At 53.4% G+C, this 25,894-nt stretch overlaps 1 protein-coding gene across 2 annotated transcripts in view; it reads right to left on the reverse strand.

Annotated features, from left to right (window-relative positions):
- Positions 1 to 5,432: 5,432 nt before the first annotated feature.
- The window catches only part of EHD3 (EH domain containing 3), a 29,550-nt gene continuing 9,088 nt past the window's right edge, over positions 5,433 to 25,894 (reverse strand). For both annotated transcript variants that reach the window (XM_041756390.1, XM_041756391.1), the window contains exons 2-6: positions 25,041 to 25,217; positions 21,630 to 21,727; positions 13,860 to 14,272; positions 12,885 to 13,049; positions 5,433 to 9,974 (exon numbers count right to left, since the gene is read on the reverse strand). In XM_041756390.1, coding sequence (XP_041612324.1) covers positions 9,447 to 9,974; positions 12,885 to 13,049; positions 13,860 to 14,272; positions 21,630 to 21,727; positions 25,041 to 25,217 — 1,381 coding nt within the window. In that variant the 3' untranslated portion in view covers positions 5,433 to 9,446. The remainder of the gene's footprint in view (positions 9,975 to 12,884; positions 13,050 to 13,859; positions 14,273 to 21,629; positions 21,728 to 25,040; positions 25,218 to 25,894) is intronic.

Here is a 25,894-nt window from a genome sequence, read left to right on the forward strand (position 1 = left end):
TACAGGCTCCCCACTGTCAGCACCCCACACAGCAGGGGTCCATTGTTACTGTGCAGGAGCCCAGCTGATGCATCATTATCATGCAAAGCCCACAGTTTACATTTGGGTTCCCTCTCAGTGTTATATACTCTGGGTTTTGACTTGTGTGTGTTGACCCTACTTTCTTTTCTTTTCCGATGTGGTTCTATGTGCATGTTTATAAGGCAAAATATTATAATAACTAGATAGTGAGTATGGGAAGATACCAAATCTAGAAGAAATCTGTCTGGACATGTGGGGGGCCAGGGAGATAGAACTCCACTGGTAGGTGCCTGAAGTTGGGTGGACATGAGGGTTTCCCAGGGCCCATTTATAGACCTGCGCTTCTATAATCTGGCCATCCGTTCTCAGGGACACATCTATGAAGCCATATCCATGGGGGTGCTATGCCCCCATTTTGCCCACTCTGGCCCACAGGGCTTTTATCATAACGATCAGTCGGGATTCATGGTGTCTAGGCTTCTATTTGTTTGATAGTGTCTGTAGAGGATTATTTGTCCCCACACTTTTCAAAGATGATAAATTGAGGACATGGAATAAGATCTGCATCATTTATTATACTTAATTAACTATGCATAACATACAATTATTTATATAACAAACCACATATAATATACAGTATGGCTCTGGTATTAAATATGATTCCTCTTCACTGAGGACCTGGAGGCACTTTAGTCTAGGACGAATGTGCCGCAGATCCGCCGATCTGTGTCAGCGAAGACATTGCTAGTGGTTCTGGAAGCCACACTGGGACTCAGGTCTTCCCACTGGTGTCCCCAGAGCTGCCACCAATCCATGGCCACTGGACGTGGAAAGAAGCTAAGGGTGTTCTGATTCCCATCAGATCTTCTTTTGTTGTACCAGTTCTTTGTCATCCACTGATCTTTACAGCCTACAAATCTGCAGTTAAAAAAAAAAAAAAATCCCCAACTCATCACTAGGGCTTTTATACCAAATGAGGAAACATTTGGGTCTCTATGTGCAATTGTATGGCCTGCTGCTTAAGGACAGGTCTTTAACAGTTTCATTCCTCAGAAAGCATCCTTCCCTCTAATGCTTACTTCTTTCTTTTTTTAGAGAGGGAAAGGGGAGAGGCAGAGGGAGAGGAAGAGAGAGAATCCCAATCAGACTCCATGCCCGGCGCAGAGCCCAATGCAGGGCTCGATCTCACGACCCTGAGATCATGACCTGAGCAGAAATCAAGAATTGGACACTTAACCCACTGAGCCACCCAGGCGCCCCTCTAGTGCTTCCTTCTTGAGAAGCCCTGGCTGGAGCTGCAGCCCAGGAAAGAACGCTCTCTCCCTCGACTCTTGATCTCTGTCTCTCTCTGAACATGTTCCAGAATGCAAGGGATTTTCTTTTCGCAAGAATAGCAGAAATTATAGATTGAGAATGATTTGCAAAATAGTCTCATTCTGCACAGAATGAGGGTCTTGTGGTCCTTCTTATCCTTCACTATTAAACAACCTTCTGGCTGGAGCTGCCTGAGGTGTAACTCTGGAAACATTTTCAGCTTTTCCCATGGTTCCGTGACTCCAGCTTCGCCCACTATTCCAAGTGGCCTGCCAAGTAGGGTCTGGTGCCACACGGCACTTTTTCCCTGGCAGGGCCACTGCTGCTCCTTGTATGGTCGACTCCCCAGTGTCCAGGAGGCCGTCCTCTGATCGGGTTTATCATGGAGCTGTCGGCTGTTGGATCATGCCAACCGGTACACATCGAGCCCCTCTTTGCCAGGCCCTCTGCAGAAGGTTGGGTGCCCGGGAGTTTGGCGTGCAGGAGGCGGGCTAGACAGTGTTCTTGGGTTCGATGCTCTGAAGGGGAAGGGAAGGAGGCAGAGTGGGCGGAGGGGGTGGTCGGGCTCCACGTAGTCAGGAGGGCTCAGCTAAGGCCGAGGAGTTCTGAAGCCGGGATGGCCCATCGGAGCTGTCCCAGGTTGGGACAAGGGGACCAGGCCCTCTGTTTCCTCAAGGACCACTGGAGGACGCAGCTGCCTTGGGACGAGGGTGTGGCACTGGCTGAGGCAGATTCCTGCAGCAGAGGGCGATTTCCAGAGTCAGCTTGAGCTTGAGGGCTGCCAGCTGGCCGTACTGCCTGCAGCGAGGCAATAAACACTCAAGGCACTTTTGGCGGTGGTGCAGCCAGGCCACGGCTGTGTCCACGAGTGGCATTAAGCCCGCTCCATGCCCTTAAGGAGCCAACGGTCGGGATGGTGGAATTAAGCTAGAATGCAAATAACGAAAGCTGTAAGGTGGCAGCAGGCAGATGGAGATCCCCAAGCCCTAGGGATCTGTGGGTGGAGGGCTGATGGTGGAGGTAGAGGTGTCACATTTGCTTGGGGAAGGTATTTGCATTGAGTCTTGGAAAATACTGCCTTGAGAAGGTTTGTCATCATCCAGCCAAGGGAGCCTGGTTGAAATGTGGGGTGCACCTAGTGGGCTACCTCTTTGCAGACTACTGGGCCTGAATTGCGCACCGAGATTCGGTCCCTGGGGCTGACGAGTGCCATCTGGTCAAGTGTTGCCATTCAGAGGCTTGTTTTCTCTTTATCTCAAGAAGTTCCAGGAAGTGTGGCTGGGGGTTCAGGGCTCCTGTTATCTCCGGCCTCACTTCCTGCGGCCACTGGCCATGCCGGGGTATCGAAAGGACAAGCTACATCTGTTCTAGGGCCTGGACAGTGACTCCGCTCAGGCCAAGGAGCACCCACAAGGACTTTCCTGCAGTGAAGTCTAGCTTTTCATTCCTTGGCATGTTCCTGAGGAGTAGGATTTTCTGGAATGAGGGGAATTACTTTGTCCTGCTGAGAAAGCTGTACAGGAATTTAGGAAGCCGCTAAGATCCAGAGGGGAAGGCTGCATATGAGCAGGTGCAGGCATGGTGGCCTGTCCCAACAAAACACCTGCCTGACCCTGAACCTCCCACCTTCTTATCTGTCGGGTTGCCAGGACCCTCTCCCACTGGACTTCTGCTTCATTCTTAGCTGTGACATACCTGTGACCAGAGTCGCAGCAGCGATTGCACAAGCAAACTGTTGGTTCCTCAGATCAGCATAGGGAGACTCCAGCTCCGTGGGATGGGACACACGAGTGACAAGAATGATATGTGTGTGCACGTGTGCGTGCACATGCCTGTATGCTTGTGTGCATGTGTGCATCGCTGGCCTATGGGGGACAGAAGGCCTGGTCAGGGGAAAGGAGATCCTCTGACCTCCTGGGATGAGAGTGAGGAGGAAAGCAGGAAGAACAGGGATGAAAGAGGCAGTGGCCTAGGAAAAAGGAGACCCGATTTCACCAGTGTCATTGTGCCAATATATTTGAGATTCTCTCAAAGGTGAACCAGTCCCAGTCCCACCCCAAGATAGGATTGGGGTGCAGTGAGGGTCTTCTCTCTACACTGAGCTGGCTTTTGCTACTCAAACAGGGAGTGAGAGATGCTATGACAAGACACTGGCTGGAGCCTTCACTTTATACAACAATGTGATTCTGAAACTTTGTGGATGAAGAGAAACATTTGCCATTTGGGTCATGTGTTCAGGATGTCTGAGGATCTGCTATTACCTATGAAAGTCTTGGGTGGTCTGCATTGAAGCCAGGTTGTCAAGTCACCACCCTCCCCCCAAGCCCACCCCCATGGGTGCTTCTTGAGGGTTCAGGGCCCACTGTCAGCATGAGCTCATGGTGGTTAGGAGGCCAGGCAGGGATTCAGGGCTGTGCAGGTGTCCACAGATTGTCTTTGGACCCTGGGCTGGGGTGTCCAAGCACGCTGGTTCTTCCTGGATCCTCCACACTCTCCTTCCTTTGTGCCTTTCCAGGACTTTCCTTCCTGTAGATGGAATTCTCACCTCTTCCCAGAACCAAGCCTCTTCTAGCTACATCAACAGAACTCACATGTACAGTTTTATGTTCTTGGTGAACTTTCCCCTCTGTTAGCACCCTCACAATATCTCCAAAACATTGAGATGACCCCCACTTAGGAGCAAAGTAAATGGAGGCCCAGAGGCCACATGGCTTGTCCTGAGCCAAAATTCAGGCTGTGTGCATCCCTGGTCAGCTACATGCTGACTCCTAGCCTCAGGCCATGGTTCCAGCATCAGATTTCAGTGTGGAACTGCCCCTTGTAAAACTCTGAGTCAGGAGATAGAACTGCTGTTTCTTTCTTAAAAGGTTTTATTTATTTATTCATGAGAGATACACAGAGAGAGGCAGAGACATAGGCAGAGGGAGAAGCAGGTTCCCTGCGGGGAGCCTGTTATTGGACTCCATCCCAGGACCCTGGGGTCACGACTTGAGCCAAAGGCAGACACACTCAACCATTGAGCCACCCAGGTGCCCTGATAGAACTGGTGTTTTTAATGTTTCCTTATTCTATAATCTCATGTGTTCTAAGTGTGCACACTCTGGATGCTTAGAAAAGGATTATTATTTTGAAAGTTCCCCAGCCATAATTCCCTCTGGAGATCCCTGCCATACCCTCTCTTCCTCACTGACCCAGCAAGACCCATTTCAGAGCATCCTCCCAGCACACACACACACACACACACACACACACACATGCCAGGAGTCCTCCCCTGCTGTGGCCTGGGTCCCCTCTGCACATCACAGCAGCACTCAGGCACCGTGGTTAGGTATAAAATACAGGGTGACACATGGCCATTGGCCATGCTGTTTACTGGTGCAGGCCACTGCTTCATCTGACCTCACAAGACTTGTAGCTTCTTGAGCATAGAAAGGAAGCTACGACGCTAGAAAGATGTGGTGTGAGCTGCTGGGTCTGCCTATGGCATGGTTCACTTTAGCAAACTCTCCCCTGAGTATATCTGGTTGGCAGGACCTAAAATCACATCCTGAATCTGGTTGCGAGGGATTCTGGGAATTGCAGTTTTTCCCTGTCCAACCCGTATGCCTTCTGTTTAGCTCTAGGCAGACACCTGCTCGGTCAATCCCCACTATCTATATCATTGCAGAGAAAAGGGAAGTCCCATCAGTGTTTGACTCCATTAGTGACAAGTTTTCCAGCCTTAAAAGCGATGTTGAAGGGCCAACGGTGATGCTCTGAGACGCTGCAGAATGTGGCTTACGCTATGAAGGACTTTGTGCAAATCTCTCATGCCTTCAGCTTCAGGTGACCTCGGTCATTAAGAAGGCAGGAAGTGGGGATCCCTGGGTGGCTCAGCGGTTTAGCGCCTGCCTTCGGCCCAGGGCATAATCCTGGAGTCCTGGGATCAAGTCCCACATCGGGCTCCCTGCATAGGGCCTGCGTCTCCCTCTGCCTGTGTCTCTGCCAATCTCTCTCTCTCTCTCTGTCTTTCATGAATAAATAAATAAAATCTTAAAAAAAAAAAAAAAGAAGGCAGGAAGTCAGTATCCTGGGCTTTTTCTCCTTTACATCCACTCGGTGGACTAAAATCTTAAAAGAACTTACCAGGTATTTTGGTCATGATAGTCTAGGTTAGGCTACGGGATAAACAGTCCATGACCATCAGTGGCTTAGCATTAACGTGGCCAGGGCTACAACCTTGTTCATGCCACCTGTCCAGTGTAGACTGGTCAGGGACCTCAGAGTGCCCCAGGGCTTTGGGCCGACCACGGGTCCATCTTCACACTTCCCCTCAAATGCATTCCTGGTGAGGCAGGAAAAGCAGAATATGGCAAACTACACACTTGTTTCTGCGAGGAATGGACATGTTGACCCTCCGACTTCACTAGCCAAAGCAAGTCACATGGCTCAGCAAATGTCAAGGGGTAGACTGGCAATCTTCCCCGCACTGAAGAACCAAGTATCGTTAATGGGACTTATCAACTCTGGTGGGAGGCAGAGGGGACAGCCGTGCCCCCTACACTGTCCTGGTTCCCTGTACTCCAGCTGGGGCCACTTAACATTCCCCCATTACCATTTTCCCGCAGGCACTGAAAAGTTCAGCTTTAAAGATACGGATACAATTTTTACTTGAAAATGGCCTGTGAAAAACCCGGCACAGTCCCCAGAGGCATAATTCTCATCATGCTTTTCCTCAGATACATCTGTGGTTCTCAGTCTGTCATGACTTTGTGGGCTGGGAATGCTGCATGTTTACTTTTGAATAAAAGCCCTGCTTATCTTTCTTGAATTCGGGAGAGAAGGTGATTGGCACAAGAGGTGCAGCCCAGATGGCTCCTCGGGTTCAGCCCAAGTGCTTCACCCGGGCTTTCTCTGACCACCTTCTCCCCAGCTGGAAGCCATCTGCTCTCATGAGTCCCTACTTTGCCTGTGCTCCCCACTCCCTCCCTCACCCCCCACTCCTGGCACGGTCCCTCATTGCATTATCAACGTTTGTATAAATGTTTCACTTCCCCCACTAGCTCTCTGAGAGCCAGAACTTGATTTGATCCATCTAGAACTGTCCCTGCTACACAGATGGCAATTCCTAAGTATTTTTGAATAGGTCAAAAAATGAACCTCTATCTTTACTGTAGGGCCTTTCCTGCTGGAGTATTTCAGTGTCTTCTGAGTAAAAGAAAGAATAGATGGGTGGATGAATGGCTGGATGGCTGGATGGATAGATGCACAAATGAAAGAATAAAGGATTGAATATGTATAGAGTCAGTTAACCTCTCCTAGGGAAGCTAAGCAAGCCTACTGTCCCCAGATAGTTCTGCTGATTCTGACTGGCTAACACAGAAATGTGGGCTCTTGGAACAGAGGGGACAGATGGAAGTGGAGTGATGCAGGGCCACTTCTCACCCCTCTGCAAACTGAGGCCCAGGCTCTGCTATGGCCAGCTGTGTCCCCTGCACCTGTACTCAACCAGACTTTGGTCATGATTGAACTTGAATGCACCAGGGGCAAAATTTGCTGGGACAAGGGTGTAGGGTGTTACTCTCTTCTCTGATGGTTTCTGTGGCCCAAACTGAGCAGGGTGGAGGAAGGAGCCAAGGGACAGTGGAGTCTCTAGCAATTCTTGCCTGTGAAACTGTCCTGCTGGGTCCCTGCTTTCTACATGAAATGTTTTCCAGGCTGAGGCATGATATAGCCCCAGGTCCCTGAAGCCTAGAAGAGGTCAGTGGCCTGAAGCAGCAAGAGCCAGAGGGACAGCCCCAGAGAAAGTGTCCTTCCATTGTTCCCTTGCCCATTGAGAGGAGCCTCAAGTACCACTTCCTCTTTCTTGGGAGATGGGAAACACGCCACCACAAATTCCTGTGCCTCACAGATCTCTGCAGGCTGGAGTCCTGAAAAGGGAGGGCAGAGAGGCAGGGTCATGTAGGGCAGTGTCCTGTGTCCAAGTGGTGGTAGGGTGAAGGGACTAGCAGACACCCCTCTTTCTTCTGCAATAATAAGACAGAAACGTTACCTCCCCTTCATCTCAAAGAAACGCATAGAGCTGAGAAATGGTCCCTCTGCAGGGCTTAGCACTCAACTTAGGGGACTTGAGACTTCTTTGCCTTGGTCTTCCCTCACCTTTCATCTTATAAGAAAGAGAAATGTGTGGATGCAGAAGGAAGCCCAGAGATTTGGGGACCATTTCCACCCCAGTGGTAGGGAGTGGTGCTTCCATGGGGTCCGCCTGGATAGTCCCTGGGCCAAGAGGCATCAATAAGGCCAATGGGATGCTGTGTATGGACGCTGACTCTGGGGAACCCGATCCTCTGCCAAAGATGCCACCAAGAGCCCCAAGTGAGAACCCACCTCCCTCCCTTGGCCTCCCTCAGGCTCCTTTGGAATGATGCTCTGTGGCCAAGCAGATACCAAAGGATAAATGTGCTGTATTAACATGAATACTAATGACAAATGCACTGCAGTAGTAAGCACATCATAGTACATAGAATATTCTCTATATAGTTTGAACATAGATATAAAATAAGTTACACTTGTTTACACTTGTTTTCCATCACAGTAGGAGTATAGCATACAAAGTGATTGGTTCAGTGGCCACAAAGCAAGCCAAGGGAAAGACCACGAAGGAGGGCGTAGGGCACTGAGAATGGCAGGGATGTGCCAAGGATGCTGCAGGGTCGCTGGGGCTCCTGCAGGGAACAGGACCTCAGACCCCCCACATTAGCCTTCTGAGGATCAGCACGAGACCCACTTGAGGAGAGGAGGTGGCTGCCTCTGAGCTGGGTGATTCCAGGCCCTGGGTGGCCGGTGGAGCAGAGACAGGGGCAAACAGCATCCAGCAGGCCGACCCACTCTCCCGCTGGCGCTGTTGGACTTCTGTGACTTTAGGAACATGGGCTGCGTAGCCAGACGGCACGGTTTGCTTCTGTGATGTGACAGATGGCCAGACTGATGGCCCACAAAATGCCGGCTGGCCCTGTTCCCTCACCAGCCTGCTCTGGGAGGGCTGAGGTGCCTTGCGTGCTTGGCCTGTTCGCCTCGGTTCATCGGCGGCTAGCAGTGCCGGGATCCTGTACACATCGCCGCGGCAGAAGGAAGGGTCTGAGGTCCTGGCTCTGAATCCTCTCTCTAGCACATGTGACTTCTGCGACTTTGGGAAAGTCACCTAAACTCCTCTGAGTCTCAAGCTCCTCATCTGCCAAGTGGGGGGACTGGTGCTCATCTCCTTGGGGGGCGGCGAGGGCCGAATGGGATAATGTGTGTAAAGTGCCCAGCACAGCTCCTGGCACCCAGGAGCGGCTGGATGAATGGGAGCAGGGTCTGGTCATTCAAACATCAGGGCTGGGTGGAAAAAACACGAACCTCCCCAAATCTGTGGAGTAAAGCCACCCTGACTGGCTCTGAGTTGAGGATTTAGGGCAACTTCTTTGCCTTCTTCCCTGCCAATTTTTCCTCTTTTCTCTCCAGATCTGAGATTCTTTGAAATGAAGCAAGGGCAGAGTTCAAGGACTGGTCAGCCAGGCAGACAGAGGCTGAGCCTGGGGAAGCACAGAGCTCAGGGCCATGTCTCTTCCAGTCCAGGACCCGGCCAAGGCTGCTTCCTTCTAGGCTGCCCGCAGCAGCCCCTTCCCTCACATCTCTCGGCCCTGGAGCATTGCTTCCCTCTGGGAAGCCAAAGAGGGGAAGACAGCACCGCAAACAGTGCAGCGCCTAATGAGGGAGAAGCCTTTTCCATCTGCTCCGAGCCTGGGATCTGGAGGTGGAGGGGCCACCGTTGCGAGGGGACTGCCTCTGCGGAGAAGGCAGCTCTCTGGGTGGTGGGAGATGGGAGGGAGAGAGGGATGGGGGCAGTCCCGAGGCCCTGTGAGCGCTCCCGTGCGTCTCCCAATGCTGAGGACTTGGAGATGTGTCCAAAGACCAGCCTGGAAGCCTGGGGATGCCTGCCCCTTCTCATCTACAGTGCAGTTCTCAAGATCTTCACGCATGTGTACGCGCATGTGTGTGTGTGTGTGTGTGTGTGTGTGTGTGTGTCTGTGTGTGTGTGAGATCTTCTCTATCTCCTCTGACCCCTGCCGGCTCTGAACCTCCTCCGTCCATCACTCAGCCATTTTTCTCTTGGATGGGGGCAGCAGGTGGGCGGGCAGCTCATTGGGCAGCTCGTGCCCTTCCAGCTTGACCTTGATGAGGTGGTTGGCCAGGGCGAACTCCTCGTCATCCAGCATGCCGTCCTTGTCAATGTCAGCCAGCTTCCAGATCTTGCCCAGCACGCTGTTGGGCAGCTTGGAACGCACCATCTCCTTCTTGGCATTGGCACCTGTGATCTTGCCGTCCACCGGTGACAGGGTGTAGAAGATCTCATCGTACATGGGCTTGTCCCTGGCCACCACCCACTCGGCGTCATCGATGCCCTCCCCGGCCCCCTCCCCGTAGCCGTGCCCGAAGGGACCATGTAGGGTGCCCTCGAACGCTCCACCCTTCACCATCTGGACGGGCCGCTGCGTCTCCTCCTGCCGCACCAGCACCATTAGCTGCGCAATGTCGTGGGCCAGCATGTCATCCACCACCTCCAGCAGCTTGCTTTTCAGTGGCTGGAATTTGCTAAAGTCCTGGGCCTGCAGCTGGTCCTGGGAAGAGGGAGAGAAAAAGAAAAGTGAGGGTAGAAGACCAGGGAGGGAGATCGTTCCCCTTGATGGGGTCCCTGTCTTCTGCTAACGCTGGAATGTTCCCAGCCCTGAAGGCTAAGCCAATCACAAAATAATGAAATACTGAAAGATGTGAGAGAGGAGGAGAAAAAAAGGTACAATGGCCCTTGGTGGAAGCCTTCAGGAGAGAATAGTTGCAAGGGTCTGGGGAAGAAAAGGAAATTTAACCAATACTGGTTTGCTCCATTCATCTAGATTCCTTTTAATGCTCTAGAAAACAATTAAATTTCTCTTTCACTAGTTTTGGCTACTGAAGAGTGGTTCCTAAATGCTTTGTCCTCTGAGACGGGGGCATGTGCGTCTCTCCGCTTTAATCTGGGTTGTTTCTGAGCAAAAGGCAGGGGCTTCACTGAGTGATCTCATTCACTCCCCCAGGGCCTTGCTGAGGGAGGAACATCACATTCTATCCCCATTTAGGGAAGGGAAGACTGAGGCAGAAGCAACAAATCACAATAGAAGCCAAGGCTCATCCTCACACCAGTGGTTGTTACTCAGGATGCTCATTGGAATTACCTGGACAGAGTTTTCGAATATCGGCTTCTCCCCTGAGGGTCCTGACCCAATAGACATAGGCAGGCAGGCAGATTCTGTAAAAGCTCCCCTCCTTGCCTTCCCATGACACCCACACCGCACAGCAAGAGAAATCTGTTCCACTTCGCACATCTCTGCGATTCTGAGAGGTCCTGAGTCTAGAACACCCAGCTCCTTCTTGGGCTTTTTGGTGACAAGGTAAGAGCTTTCTGCTCCTGTCCTGGCTCTGGCCACAGCAAGCTCAGGACACAGGGCAGAGACCAGTACACAGGGGAAGTCTCAAGGACAAGCACATTGAGTTCACTGTAGAAAAATTCAGAAAACACCCACAGCTACATTTCAAGAGCAAGTGTTAGCTCGTGCATTTCTCACCTCCCTTCCAAGGCAGGGTGGGACCTGGGAGGCCAGTGGGGCAGGGGGTTGGGTGTGCAGGGCAGGAGCAGATGAGCCCTTCCTCCTCCCCTCGGGGCATAACCTCCCAAGGTCCCTGGTGTCTCTTTCAGCCCAACCACAGCTAGGTGTGTGGTGGGCTCCTAAACAGACATCCTGATGTCTTCTAGGGGCACAGTGGGTACCCCCATCACCCCACACAAATGCCCGCCAGGACGGCCACTCACATGATTGGTTCAACGTCCCTAACAACACATCCTAACGTGGTACTGGCAAACAGATGAGAAGGTGAAATCATTTATGAAGCCAAGGGATTCCTCACATTAGTAATGGGGTCATATGGTCCCTTTCAAATGTTATCTTACAGATCATGACATTCTCAACAGAAAGAGAGTTTATAAATTGGAAGTATTCTAAGTCCAGCTGAGTGACAAGCCTGAATTATGTTAAAGTAATTCTAAAGTCAGAAACTGGCTCGTGGATGGCGGTTATGGGAATGAATGGATATATGATCAAACGTGTAGTTTGAAAGTCTACTTTTTTCTCTTTCTTTTAGCACATGGGAAACTAAAAATGCCTATTTGGGACTATACTGATGTCCTGAACCTCTAGTCTTGAGCTGAGAAACAAGTTCCCAAGCCAACCACCAGCAACAGGAGCATAAACAGTATTACTACTATATCTGTTGCTATTCTTAAAAAAATTCTCTACTTCTTAGAAACCTTTTATTTTTAAATAATCATAGAGCCACGAGATGTGGTGAAAATTGGGCATATGGATAGGTCCGTTGTGTTCAGCACCCAAATTCCCCCAGCAGTGACATCTTACCTAACTTAACACTGCATTTTAAGAGTACCATCTGTGCCAGGCTCTGTGCTAAGCACCTTGCAAATACTACCTCCCTGATGCTCCTAACATCTATAAAGGTGGGTGGGTGCTCCTGGAGCCTCAGACTACAGGGGCTACAGGGGCTCAGAGAGGATCCAGTCAGTATGGTGTGGTGGTTTTTCTCTTGGGCTGTGGGGAGAGCTCCTGGCTCTTCTACTAGCAACCTGTGTGAACACTTCTCTCAGAAAACTACCAGCAGGGGATCCCTGGGTGGCGCAGCGGTTTGGCGCCTGCCTTTGGCCCAGGGCGCGATCCTGGAGACCCGGGATCGAATCCCACGTCAGGCTCCCGGTGCATGGAGCCTGCTTCTCCCTCTGCCTGTGTCTCTGCCTCTCTCTCTCTCTCTCTGTGACTATCATAAATAAATAAAAAAAAAAAAAAAAAAAAAAAATTAAAAAAAAAAAAAAAAAAAAAAAGAAAAAAGAAAACTACCAGCAATTAATTACAAAGGTTAATTCCTTTTGTAAACCTCAGTTTGCTCACCTGCAAAAGGAGGATGAAAATGTCTCCCTCAGAGGACTGCTTTGGGGAATAACATGAGAAACACCGAGATAGGGGCCCATGGTGTACCCCTAGGATGGCAAGCCCCTGTGTAGACTTCTGCCTCTGTGGCTTGTGTCCCAAATTGTTCTCAAGTGGGAGCTCAAGGGTAAATGTGAGCACTTGAAGGTCTAGAGACCCCATGTTAGGTGACATCATTTCACATCACATGATGGGGATTCCAAGCGGTGGTGGCTATGATTGGGGAGGTTCTAAACTGGGGGCATCAGGCCCCAAACATTGCATATACCCCTGCCTCAAAGGGAGCGCTGGGGCTCCGTGTTCTCCTCAGTCCCAGATATGACACTTGCTGGGCCAGTGGCCGTCCAGTGGCCATCCAGCCAACCTGGGGCCATCTGCTCACCTTATGATTCTGGGTCAGTTTCCATCTGGGGCATGCAAGGCTGGCCTTCTCCATTGTCAGGCCACTCCGCTGGCTCACATGACATTGTCCCTTGTCCTGGAGCCCCAAACCCTGCTTACCTGCATCCTCTTCAGGTTGGGAAAGTCTCCAGGTGAGATCTGGTGCTCCCGCTCGATGCGGCCATAGATCTCAGCCAGGTTGTTCACCAGCTCCTTCTTCTTATTATCCTTTCCAAACACTGATGGCATCTCCTTCTTCAGGGAGCTGATGATGTAGGCATGAACCTGAGACACAGGGGCAGAGAGAAACCTTCCGATCTATTCCTTCTCTCCAGGGTGGCTCTCACCCATCTCTTCCCATAAATCCCTCCTCCTGCTGCTACTTGTACAATCATTCCCATCTCACCCCCTCACCTCTGCACGGTTTCCAGCACTGAGCTGGTTTCCTAGATCTCAAAGAAGGGTGGGATGATGGGAGGAGTTACAGTCAGGGCAGTAATAGGGATGGTAACACTGTTGATGATGCTGGTGATGAGGAAGATGATGATGACAGCCAACATTTTCAGAGTGCCCAGCACTGTGATGTGCCAAGCAGCTATATTCCTTTTTTCTTTTTAAAGATTTTATTATTTATTTGAGAGAGAGAGAGAGAGAGAGAGGCAAAAACATAGGCAGAAGGAGAAGCAGGCTCCATGCAAGGAGCCCGACATGGCACTCGATCCCGGGTCTCCAGGATTGGGCCCTGGGCTGAAGGCCACACTAAACCACTGAACCACCGAGGCTGCCCCTGCTATATTCCTTATTTCACTTTGTCCTCCCACCCTTTCATTGTATAGCCATGGAGATAGGTACAGAGAGAGTAAGGTCCTCACCAGGGTTAGGATTCCAGTTTGAGAACCAAGGAGGTAGGCTCCAATCTGGCCACCTGATGCCGGGGTCTGTGACCACAACCACCAGGCTGCCTGGGTAATGCTGGGACTCTAGGACGTTGTCACACCCGAAGGTAGTAGCTCAGGGTGGTGGGGGTGGCCCTCAGCTCTTGCAGCCAACTGACCATCCCGCCCCTACCCATCCCCACAGGGGGCCCAGCCTTACTTTGGCCAGCCTGGCTCTCTTGATGAGGTCGTTGAGCTTGCGCAGGGCAGCATTCCGGGGCAGGCTCTGAATATCTCTGAACAGGTCCTGCTCCTCGGCCTCAAAGAGCTTCCGATTGTCAGGGATGAGAAGGGGGTGGGACCAGAAGGAGCCAATGTAGACGCGGATGACCTCCGGGGTGTTCACGATCTTCCCCAGGGACCACATGAGGGCCCCGTACACCCGCATCAGCTGCTGTGTCTCGATCTGGTCCGCCTTGTTCAGCACCACCCGCATCTTGTCCTCGTGGTTCTTGAGGGCCTTGATGACCTCGGAGAACTCATCAGAGATGTCCAGCTTGTGGGCATCAAACAGCAGGATGATGCGGTCCACGCGCTCTGCGAACCACTCGAGGACGGCCGCAAAGTCGTACCCTGTGGCAAAGGGACGGTCAGAGGGAGGGGCCCCGGGGCCCGGGGAGGGGTTCGGGCAGGGGCAGTCAGGCGCTGCACATAGAGCAAGGTCTCAGGAGTCAGATCTGGGTTCCCATCCCCGGAGTCCTCCACGAGTTCACTATTTGGCCTTGAACATGTTACTCAGTGTGTCTGAGTCAGTGCGTCCTCACCTATAAACGGGCACACCTATAGCACCGAGTTAACAATTAAAAGGACCAGATACGCTCGGAGCACATAGTTGCTATTACCATCATTATTCCCATGTAGTCTTTATTCAGAGACGGGCTCTGCCCAGCAGCAAGGTAGGGGCACAGTCAGTGCCCCCAAGAGACTAGGGCACAGTGACTCAGCCAAGACCACCCTGCTTGCAGGACGCAGTCACCGGGGCGTGGTACTCAGCTCCCCAAACCCAAAGTTCAGTGCTTGCTCTGGCTGGCAAGATGTTCGTGGCCCAACCTCATTTCACTGCACCCCTGGAGGTGGGCAGGGTGAGGAGACCCACTCCCACTTTTTGGAGGGGAAAACAGGTTCACAGATGAGGTGATACTCAAAGAGCCACTGAGGGGTGAGGCCAGGACCCTGGGCTCCCCGCGTGGGTCAGAGGGCAGCTGTCCTGCTCCTGGCCACCTCCCTGCCTCCCCGCCTTCCTCACCCCCCACCCCCCCCCACCCCCGTGCCCAGCCAGCAGCTCCCACAGAATCCAGGAGGCCGGTGCCTTCCAGCTTCCAGTGAGCCTGCAGCCTGTGCCCCTTCTCCTGCTCCCCTCTCCCTCTCCCTCCCTGGGGCTGCTCCCCTCTGTTCCACCCTCCCAGGCCCGACTATTTTAATCTTCCCTCAGTACAGCTAGGTGGAGGGCTGCTCTCACCTCCCAAAGGCAGTCCCTCAGAGCTGTGGGCAGGAAGGGGGCCAGAGGAGTCCAAAAACCAGGACACCCTGACCCCCTTACCCCAATCCCCACCCTGGAAGGCAGGTCATGGCTTTGCTGCTCTGATGCCCAGAACCAGCAGGCCTGCCATCCTTGGTAGCTGGGGAGGGCAACAGGGCTCATTCTCAAATCTGTCCTGACAAGACTGTGGCTGCGTGCAGGCCTTGGGCAGGGCGGCCCGGAGAGCGTGCTGCTGCTCCTGTAAGCAACCACAGAGCAGCACTCCTAACCGGCTGGGGGTCCAGAGCCTGGCATTTTACTGACCAGGAAGTGGAGGCTCAGAGGGTATGCGGGGCCATGTGGCGGGAGGGGGCAGACCAGGATCAGAGCTCATGTCTCCCCACCCTCTTGCCACCCCTCCCGAGGCTAGGGAAAGCAAAGGGGCCAGAGAAGCTTGGGGAAAGGAGGCTCCTACCCCACCAACTCTATCCAATCCCTACTGGCACCAGCCATGCAAGAGGGAGCTCAAGCTGCAAAGGCTTGAGGGAGAGTAGGGACAAGGCTGACCTGCCCCCAGTTCGGGGTGGAACAAGATCAGCACCAGGTCATCGCTGCCAGAAGAGGATGGCCACCTGCTTGCTCCTGTCCCCTTGGCTGGGTGAGGTGCCCCTTGGTGTTCTCAAGGTGGGATGTGCTCTGAAGGGGTCACCTGAGGAGCACTGGCCTGGGGAGTCCCTTCTACTTTCTGCTCAGCCATACTTGCTGTGCGTTCGTGGACAAACAGCCTTCCGTCTCTGGTCTCTTTGCCTGTCAAAGCAGGGGGGCTGGACTAGAAGATCTCTGAGGTTCCTTTCTCCCTGCTTCTAAGACTAGAGGTGTGAGGGTGGGGAGCACAAGCGGAAGGATGTTGGTGACACATGAGGCGGGCCTCCAGGACAGGGAGAAAGAAGGCTGGGGGCGTCTTCAACACCTTGGGGTGCTTGGGTGAGGTCTCCTCCTGCCTGAGGACCAGATCAGCTTCTGGGAACCTTTTCTGAGATTTTGTAAGCACTGAGAGCTCCTAGTCATGCCCCTACTTTTGTGAATTCTGCGTGCTATCAAAGCGCAAAGTCAGGTACGCCAAGTGCCTTCTCCCTGGATTTGGCCGGGAGGAACATGAGGATCGAGCAGTGGGGGCTGGACTTCCTCTGAAGCTCAGCCTCTTGCACCCAGCTATTTAGAACCTAGCAGCCTCGGGATGGGTCATTGTCTCTGGACTAGGCTTATGCACACTCGGGAATGGGAGCATCTGAAAGGCATGGACTGGAATTTATTTTCTGTGTGGGGCTAGCTCTCTATTTTCTGTGTGCCCTTAGCAAATCCAAGCCTCGGTTTCTCAGCTGAAAAGTGGAGAAAAGAACACTTGACGGATGAGGGGTCAGTGGTAGAGCCACGGCAATAGGATCTAACAGCGGCAAGAGGGTCCCTCTGGAGGCTCTGCCCTAACTTCTGGGGTGACTGATCCTCTTTCCCTGGTTGGTCTCGGGAATGGCTCTGAGACCCCTCCACAGGAGCTCCTGAGTACCTGCAGCAGCCCAAGGGCTCATGAGATATGAACTAGTAGGCAGAGGGAGAGTCAAGCCCCGAGAGAGTGCATGAGTGCAAAGACGGCCTTCCTGGAATCCCTGGGATCATGTGTAGCCGGTCTGCTAGCTCCAAGAGATCTGATCTGCGGGCATCAGGCCGAGGGACTGGGCAGCCTGCAGAGATCTGGGGCTCTCCCACCAACCCCCAGGCTCCAGAGGACTGGAAAGGAAGCATTTCTAAGTAATGCCAAGCAGGAGGAAATCAATGAGACGAACACAATGAGCAAGGCAACTCCTCAATCACCCACTGGCTTCCTGCAGTCTGAAGTGTAATACAAGAGAGCTGACCACACATTTCTCTGTATTTTCAGCCACATCATCCACTTGATCCTCACAAGCGTCCCCATGCCAGGAGGTACACAAGGCACACATATCTTATGGGGAAGGGTGGGGACAGAGAGGTTAGGAGCTGGCCAAGCTCACGTGGGCAGGTTGTGGCTAATGCGGGACTGGACCCCAGACCCCCGACTCCTCTCCACACCCCCTTCTTATGCATAGTCATCTATGGCTGGGGATCAGAGGACTAAGTGCATAAAAGGTCTCATCTTGCCTCCAAAGATTTAATGACATCTTAGCAGAAAAGAAATAAAAGCGCCCCAATTTTCAAAATGCGTGAAGAGCTCAGATGACAAGAGGGAACAAATCACATTGTATGCCTCCTACATGTAACCTTGAAAGGGGCCCAAAAGACATACCACAGGCCTCTGATGACCGCAAGGCTGTCAGCGAGTCCTTATGACAGGTGTCAGGACTCTGCTGGTCTGCTCCGCTCATGATACCCACACGGGCACATGTGTACAGCATAGAGTCTGAGGCCCAGAGGTCCCTACGTGCAGGCCCCCCTCCAGTGAGAGTCCAGGGATGGGCCAGGGACATGAGGCTGCAAGGACTAGCCTAGATCCTCCATGGTCTTCCCCCACCCCCAACCAGGGGAACTATAGATGAGAGTCCACCCCATTCCACTCCGGGCCCTCCCCCTGGGCAGGAGATGACAATGTGCTCCAAAGCCACTAGACTTGGTATCAGAAGACCAGAGTTCCCATTCCAGCTTTATGGCCAGGGCATAGTTTTACCTCCTGTGGCCCTGCTGAGCTCACCTGTGCAGGAAGGGGTCTCCTTGGAGGGAATGTGAGCACTATGCCCAAGGGGTTGCTTTTCTAGGGTGGGGCCTGTGGGGATTTCCAGCTGAGAAGGAACAGGAAATGTGGTTCCCAAGTGTAAGGACACTCAGGCTTCCGGAGCTGTCCCACTCCTGCTGCATTCTTGCTTCTTCCCAGTAATGAACCCAGGGCTGGGCACATCCTGTCACTTCCAGGAACTGCCTCCCTGCCCCTCTGCTGCCATCCCAGTGCATCTTCATCCAGAGACAAGTGCTGGCCTGGGATCTCCTGGACTCAGGTTCCCGGATGTTCTCTGCTTCCTCTCTTCCCCTAAGACACCCTCCCCTAGGCCTGAGCAGAGGGGCCACACCCTGAGCAAGGACTGCACTTTTTCCAGCTCCTGCCCAGGACTTGAGAGCTCCTTCCCATGAGGCTTGAGGCCTGGGAGCCCTCCGGAGCAGTTCCCTTTCCAGCATGTGCCACACTGGAGCCACCAGGCCAGAGGCAGCTCTGCGCAGATTTGGCAACGCTGCCCCTTTTTGCTCCTCTCCTGAGCACTGTCCCCAGCATGAAGCTCAGTGGATGAAGTGTGGGCTGGATTTCAAGCCCCACGTGCCTCTCCACCTGGGGAGCCTGTGCAGCGCACAGTCTACCGGACAACACAGGGGGCCCTGTCCTGTCCTGAGCTGGCTAGAGGAAGGGAAGAAGCACCCAATCTGTGGTGCAGCCAGACCCCGAGTTCTGAGTGCCCCAGGAAAGAAGCCATACAAGGAATGTTTGGTTCTGTGCACACGCCTCTGTGTGTGTGTGTATGTGTGTGTAGGTATAGACCACAACTACCAGGTTTTGAGGCTGATTGTGAGCAAGGATGGCAGAGGCTCTGCATGCTGGAAACTTTCCTGATATCTGAGGGTGTCTGAGGCCCTCCCATTCTAGTGTCCCTCTCATGCTGAGGGCAGTGCAGCCCCAAGCTGGTGGTACAGTGCTAGTACCCACCTCCCAGCTCTGGTTTTTATCACAGGCCGCTTCTGCCAGCAGTTGTATTTATAGTGTGAACTTGGGAAGGCAGAGAGAACGAACTGGCTGGTATAGCCATTCATGGGGCCATCACTTCTAGAGGTCAGGGTGCGGCGGGAAGGGGTAGGGAGGGCAGGCAAGAAAACCAGCACCCAATTTGCCAAGGGCAGCTCCTGAGGTCCAAAGATGAAAGCCGGAGAGAAGATGCAAGAATAGGAAAACAATGCAACGGGACAGGAGCTGAGGAAGGCAGGAGTCCCTGGAAGCAGGCCTGCCACATAGAGCTGCACAGGCGGTGCACGCACACCCGCAAGGGAGAGCATTCACATAGATTACCCTGGATTGTATAATGGGCAGCCCTGGCTGGCAGATAAAGGGGAAAGAAGGGAGCACCCGGTGATCTAGACCCAGAGCTGATGTCTATGTTTTCATTACCATTGGTAGACCCCCAAGGTCATGGGATGGCTATCATTACCCCTTGTTACACAGGACACACAGGCTCAGAGAGAAAATGCGACCTGTTGAGGCCCATACTAGTCCTAAAACCCAGGGCTCCGAACTCCCAATCCAGTGCCCTCGGAGATCCTAGAGGCCCGAGTCCTCTCTAGACTCACCCGTCAGGCACATGTGCCACCGTTCCCTCCCAACCCCCAGGTGCTGGAGATTGAGACATTGTGGCTCTCCTGAGCCTTCCTCGAGGAGACCCAGGTGGCCAGGGTGAAACAGTAAAGCTCCTTTAGGTACTAAACTCAGGGGGAGCCCAGATGAAACTGGGGAGGTGCAGGGGGTGGGGGAGGTGTGCTGGTGAGGACGGGGAGTGTGTTTAGGGAAACAAATAAAAGTGAAACAAAGATGTCTGAGCCTCCCCTCCACAGGGCTTGGGACCGAGTACCTCAGGACTCACAAAGGCTCGGGGAGAGGGCAGGTGAGCCTCTCTTCCCAGGGCTGTGGGTGGGTTTATGTCTCCAGACCAGCTCCTCCTCAGCTCCTGCACCACCATACGGCCCAGAAGCAGGGAGCCTGAGCCCCGGGATCCCATCGCTAACCTGCTGATCACATGGTGTGTTAGCATAGGCCCCTCCTGGTCTGCTCCCAGGTGTCATCTCCTCAGTGAAATGGGAGGGAGGGAGAGGCAGGGCTTTCCTGCTGGGGCCTCTGCCCACCCCTTTGCCCACGTGCTCCTGAATGAGGTCCTGAGGAGCAGGCTCCGACTTTCCTGCAGGATGGACCAGGGTCTTGAGGCCCTGGAGCGGGCTGCTGACCTGAGGGCCTCTCCCACTGCCTTCCCTGTCTACCCACTGCCAGGGCTGGTTGTACCCACTCATACAGCCATGGCGGAGCTGATCTGGGTCCTGCCATGCCAGAGAGCTGCTCTCCTCAAAGAGGAAGCTTGGGCAGCTGGCAGGAGTGCTCACAGTGGCCCAGTTCTGACACGCCGGGCCTGTACCCAGCCTAGCCCCAATGGCACTTGGGCCTCCCCTGGTACAGCCTTGGGGACGCTGACCTGTTGCCCATGAGGCAGGGGCTCTCCTCCCAGGGACCCAGGAGCCTGGGGTTAAACAGATGCCAGCCCATGTGGGCCATGCCCTTGGAGAAGGGGGTTTCTGGGCCCCAGCACAGTGACACAGACACGCTGCAGGACAGATTGTGGCTGGCTGCAGAGCACAGGGGCCAATGCACATGCAGGAGGGAAGCAGTCAGTCACCTAGGGCTACTGCCCAGAACCCCTGCTGGTCCCAAGGCTTCCCCTCCCGGAGGCTGACTTCTGAGTGCAGACTTGGCTCCAGCCCAGCTCCTAGTTCCAGTACTGGGGTGGGAGCAGCTTCATCTGCTTTGCTTGCTGGACACCCAGAAAGGGCAGGGGGCTACCTGTGGCACCCGGCAGGATGTGGCAGGAGAGACTGGGGTGGGGAGCCAGGAGCAGATTTTGCTTTTGTACAGCATCATTTAAGCATTTTAGAGCTAGGAAAGCTAATGATGATGATCATATACTCTATACTCATGAGCACTTGCTATGGGCCAGGCAGAGGGCTTTATACCTGTATTATTTCTTTTAATCCTCAAATAACCTGTAAGGTAGATAGAATCATTTCCCCCTATTTTAGAGATGCATAATTGAAGCCAAGAACCCTGCCCAAGCTCACTCAGCTAAGATGCGGTAGAGGCAGGCTTAGCACGCTGGCAGCCTGGCGCCAGAGTTCCATCTCCTGGCTGCCAGGTCCAGGGACCTCCCTGGTGAGAAATCTCCCCATATCTGTCTGGAGTGGACAGTTTTCAAAGTGCTGTTACATACCCAGCTCCCTACTCTTATGCCCCAGAGCGTGCCCTCATCCTCGCATTACTAGGCTGAAGTTCTCTGCAGGCATCTGCCTTTCCTGCAGGCTGCAGGCTCCCTAGGCCAGGGACTGTAGGAGCCTCAGAAGCAAACCAGGGGCTGGCCCATGGTACTGCCTCCTGGAGGATGAATAAACCTGATGAGGTGAGTAAGGCGACACTGATGTCTCCTTTTACAGATGAGAAGACTGTGGCCAGCTGTCTCCTGAGCTACAGTGGACCCAAACTGTCCTCCAGCTCCTGCCTAGGATCATCCCACATAGCACATGAGGCAGCGCCAGCTCATCAAGGTACAAGTAGGACCTGGGGTCTATCTCATAGAATGGAAGCACAAGAACATGCCAGAAAGAACTTAGTGCAGAGCCAGAGCCAATCCTAGCAGGTGCCTCACTTACCTCGGCTGATCCTCTGCTTCTCCCCAGAGAGGATCCCTGGAGTGTCAATGACGCTGATGCTCTCCAGCACGGGGTTGGGCAGCTGGGCACACACGAATCTGCATGGGGCGACAGCAGGCCCGCGCTGGCCTCTCATTGGCTCTCACGTGGCCTCCCACACCCCCGCCCTGAGACGGAGGTTCAGAAGTCTCCAGTACAGACTCCCATGCTCCAGGCCAGACTCAGCCCTAGAACTAGGCCCAGGACCTGTATTTTGAAGAAGCTCCCTGGGTGATCACCAGCAGCCGTGATCCTTCAATTGTGAGCTCCCTGCTGTCAGGGACACTGTCCAAACCTCAATCTCCAAAGACATCCAAACCTTAATCTCTGCCCCCGAGGAACAGCCAGGTGGGGAGAGGAGGTGTGTGCATAGGCAATCACAATATGAGGTGAAGTGAGACCATTTCCCCCCGCCCTCAGAGAGGTCAGGTGAGGGGCTCAGGAAATCCTAGGTAAAGAGATGGCTTCCAGGGAGGGCTTTCTGGAGGAGGAGGCACCAGAGCTGGCCTTGATGAATGGGTCATGCCACCCAGGAACATTTATTTGGGCTTCCAAATGCACTGCTATTAAGATAGCGGCTAAGCCTTGTTAAAGGAAATATTTCTAGGGTTACATCCTGAAGTCTCAGAATACAAACTGGTAAACCTAACTTAGGTCCTTCTTACTTCGAGCCTTCTCTCTTAGATGTCATTTTTGGCAGAAGCCTAACTGATGTCTCATTCCCTCAGATACACTGGGGGCCTCATTCCCAGTGGGATGGCAGCAGAGAGGCAGGGTAGGGGAGGAGGCCAGGCACATACAGAAGAGGGCATCAGGGAAGGCTGCACAGAGGAGGCTGGAGTGGCCGGGGGTGCGGCTGGGAGGGAGGCAGGGCTGCTCTAGCCTCCTCATGAGGGCCTCGAGAGATGTGGATTTTGTACTGGGCAACAGAAACCCATTTATGCTGAGGAACATTTTAGGCAGAGAGTGACTCAGTCAGATACAGTAGCTGTTAGTGAGCCCAGTATGGAGTGCTGGCCACGTGCCCGGCGCTGGGCTGGCTAGGTAATGGGGTGGGGAAGTTGGTGACACAGCCCCTGGCCTGTCAAAGCCCGTGCCTTCCTTATTCCTGAGGCCCAGCCTCATTCTGGTCCCTAGGTTCTACAGCACAGTCAAGTATTCTACAAAGACTTCTTCATCTTGCTGAAGCTGGCGTCACCTGGGTTTCTGACACTTGGCGACCAGGTGGTCAGGTGCATGGGCTGGTGTCTGGGACAGGGGCTGTGGTTGAGGCTTCACCTGGGCTGAGCTCTTGGAAGGGCAGAGGGCTGATGGTGGGGCCCGCTGAGGGTGACACCAGGTTACAGGAGCCAGAGAGAAAGGGACAGAGCAGACTGGACAGTGGCTGGCCGGGCAGGCAGGAGGAGCACCGGGGAGCTGGGAGGGAATAGGCTGAGAGGAAATGACAGTGAGGAGAAGCAGGGGGAGGGAAGGGTGGGAAATACCCTCTGCTCCTGATCACTGAGAGGTCACAGCAACCTTTGCATGGGCAGCTGTGATGGGGACACAGGGTGAAGTGAGCAGGTGATGCCATGAAACTCAGTGGTGAAGGGAAGCAAGAACGAACTGGTAGGGTCTGCTGCACGGAGGTCAGTGGAAGACATTCCCTGTGGAGGGGAGAGGCGGGGGTGCCTTTGTCAGAAAGAAGGGACCACTGATGGAGCAGTCCCTGAGTAGCTGGCCCCGAAGCACCCCGAAGTGGGGAAGGGAGGCAGAGAGCTGGAGGGGAAAGAGAACACAGCTTTCTGCAGACTGGTGGGAGCGGGCTCGGACGGATGCAGGCGACCTGGGAGCCTGGACAGATTAAAACCCAGCTCCAGGGACTCCACCCATCCTGGCTTCCATCTTTTCTAGAACAGGAGGCAAGGGCATCCACTGGAGTAGGAGGAGGAGGAGGAGGAGGAGGAGGAAGAGGAGGAGGAGGCTAAGGGGGTTGGAGTAGGTTTGAACAGGACCCCTGGGCAGTGCTGGGACGGGAGCCGGATGTCTGGGGGTAGGCTCCTGGAGTGTGGCTGCGGTGGTGCTCGAGGCACCTGCAAGGGGGCTTCCCCCGCCCCCTGCCGTCCCAGCAGACACACCTGGCAGGTGCCCCACCGACACCAGTCTAAACACCCATCCTCTCAGCTCTTGAGCGCTCCTGGAGAAAAGTGCAAAGCTCACAGCACCGTGTTCTGCTCCCAGGCTCCTGCAGCGAGCCATATTCTTTCATTCCTCTCTTCTCATTGGGGATTTTTCCCTCAGTTTTCTTTACCTGAAGTGTCCTTTTGTCCCACCTTTTCAGCATCATTTCGCTTATCATTGAACACCATGGCTAATGCCAGCTTTTCCACAGAGGCCTCATCAGCCCTCTTGCCTTGGAGAAGGATATTACTCTTACCCTATTTCACAGATGGGCAAAGTGAGGCACAGTGAAATTAAGTAATTTGTCTAAGATCCATGGTGCCCTTTGGTAGGACTTGGACCCAGGAGTATCTGATGCCAGAGCCCATCATCTTTGCCTTTATTCTAAATGCCTCCTAGTAGAGAAAGTAGTTAACGTTGTTCAGGTGCAATACATACGCGGAGCTGCGGTGTGGATGTGCAGAACAAGTGTGGTCGGGGTCAGCCTGCATTCTGCGTAAGCAGAATAATAATGGGAATAATGGCTCAGCTGGCCACACATTCCCTACAGCTTTCATCACCCAGGATGACCCAATGACCCTGGTGTCGGCAGACTTACACTCGTCCCAGGGGAGGAGAGGTGACCTGTCCAAGGTCACACAGTGAGTTTAGTAGGAGAGGCACTGCTCAAACTCAGGGCTCCCACCCTTAGCACAGGGTTCCTTCCACTCAGTAGAGATAATGCCCAGGAACAGAAGGGAGCCTTCCTCTACCTCCTTCCAGTTGGATGCAAATTCCCTCTGTAGTAGAGTTGACCCTTGAATATTGAGGGGGTTAGAGGTGTCAATCCCCCCTGTCCCACCCCACACAGTGGAAAATTTGCTCATAAATGGACCCATGCAGTTCGAACCTGAGTTGTTCAAGGGTCAGCTGGATAGACAGGAGCTGGGACCGACACAGTACAGCCCTCTGCTTTTATTGGAGGAGGTGCCGATTATGGGGATGTGAGTTAACTGGTGTATCCTTCCCTACTCCACGGTCAGGAGGAATTAGCCTATTTCCTATATCCCTAATCAGTGGTGACTGACTCAGTTACATTCCCAGCAAGAACGGGACCATCATGAGACTCTGGGTATGGAGAAGGCACTGAGCCTCCCAAGACCTCATCCCTTCCTTTTCAAACTCCAAGAAGAAGAAAAGAGAACTTAGGACATGTGTTCTCGGAACACGCACCTGTTTAAGAAGGCATTGCCGAAGGCGTTGAGCTTCCTGAAAGGTTTCTTAGGATCCACCACCAGGGCGTTCCCAGGGATGATCCCCTCCACCTGTCCATACATCACGGCGATGAAGGAGTCAGTGGTCGGCTCAGGCCCAATCCTCATGCCAGGGAAGTCCTGTTCCAGGAGGTACCTGGTGGAAGGGAGCACAGTCATCACACAGGGGTTCTGTTCTCAGGGCACAGGTGTGCGCGTCTACCACTGGTGGGTGGTGATGCGCGTCACGGCAGAGGGGCAGGTGAACGGCATTGATGTTCTGTGGCAGGGACAGATATCCCTGGATGGGAAATCCAAAAGCCGCTGGGGAGGAAGCAGGATGCAAACTGAACTTAAAATATCTAATCTGTGCTTTTTGGTCTTTATCTTTTTCCCTCCCCGAATCAGGAGTTGGGGGTGAGGGGAAAGCAAGTTTGGGCTCAGCGATAAAGCACAAGTTGAGGGCAGCCCAGGTGGCTCAGTGGTTTAGCGCTGCCTTCAGCTCAGGGTGTGATCCTGGAGACCCGGGATGAGTCCCACGTCGGACTCCCTGCATGGAGCCTGCTTCTCCCCCTGCCTGTGTCTCTCCCTCTCTCTCTCTCTCTCTGAATAAATAAATAAATAAAATAAAATCTTTAAAAAAAAAAAAAAAGCACAGGTTGAGACTGAATCCTGCACAGAGTCCAGCAGACTTCACCACTGAAGGTTGCCTGCTCAAGTGCCCGCACAAAAACAGCTTAGAATGAGGCCATCCATAGACTTGGCTGACTCTCCTTAGGTCTGTACTCATTTACATGGTCACTCAGTCATTTAATATAAAATATAAAAACAGTT

The sequence above is a fragment of the Vulpes lagopus genome, chromosome 5 (assembly GCF_018345385.1).
Source record: "Vulpes lagopus strain Blue_001 chromosome 5, ASM1834538v1, whole genome shotgun sequence".
Lineage (NCBI taxonomy): Eukaryota > Metazoa > Chordata > Mammalia > Carnivora > Canidae > Vulpes > Vulpes lagopus.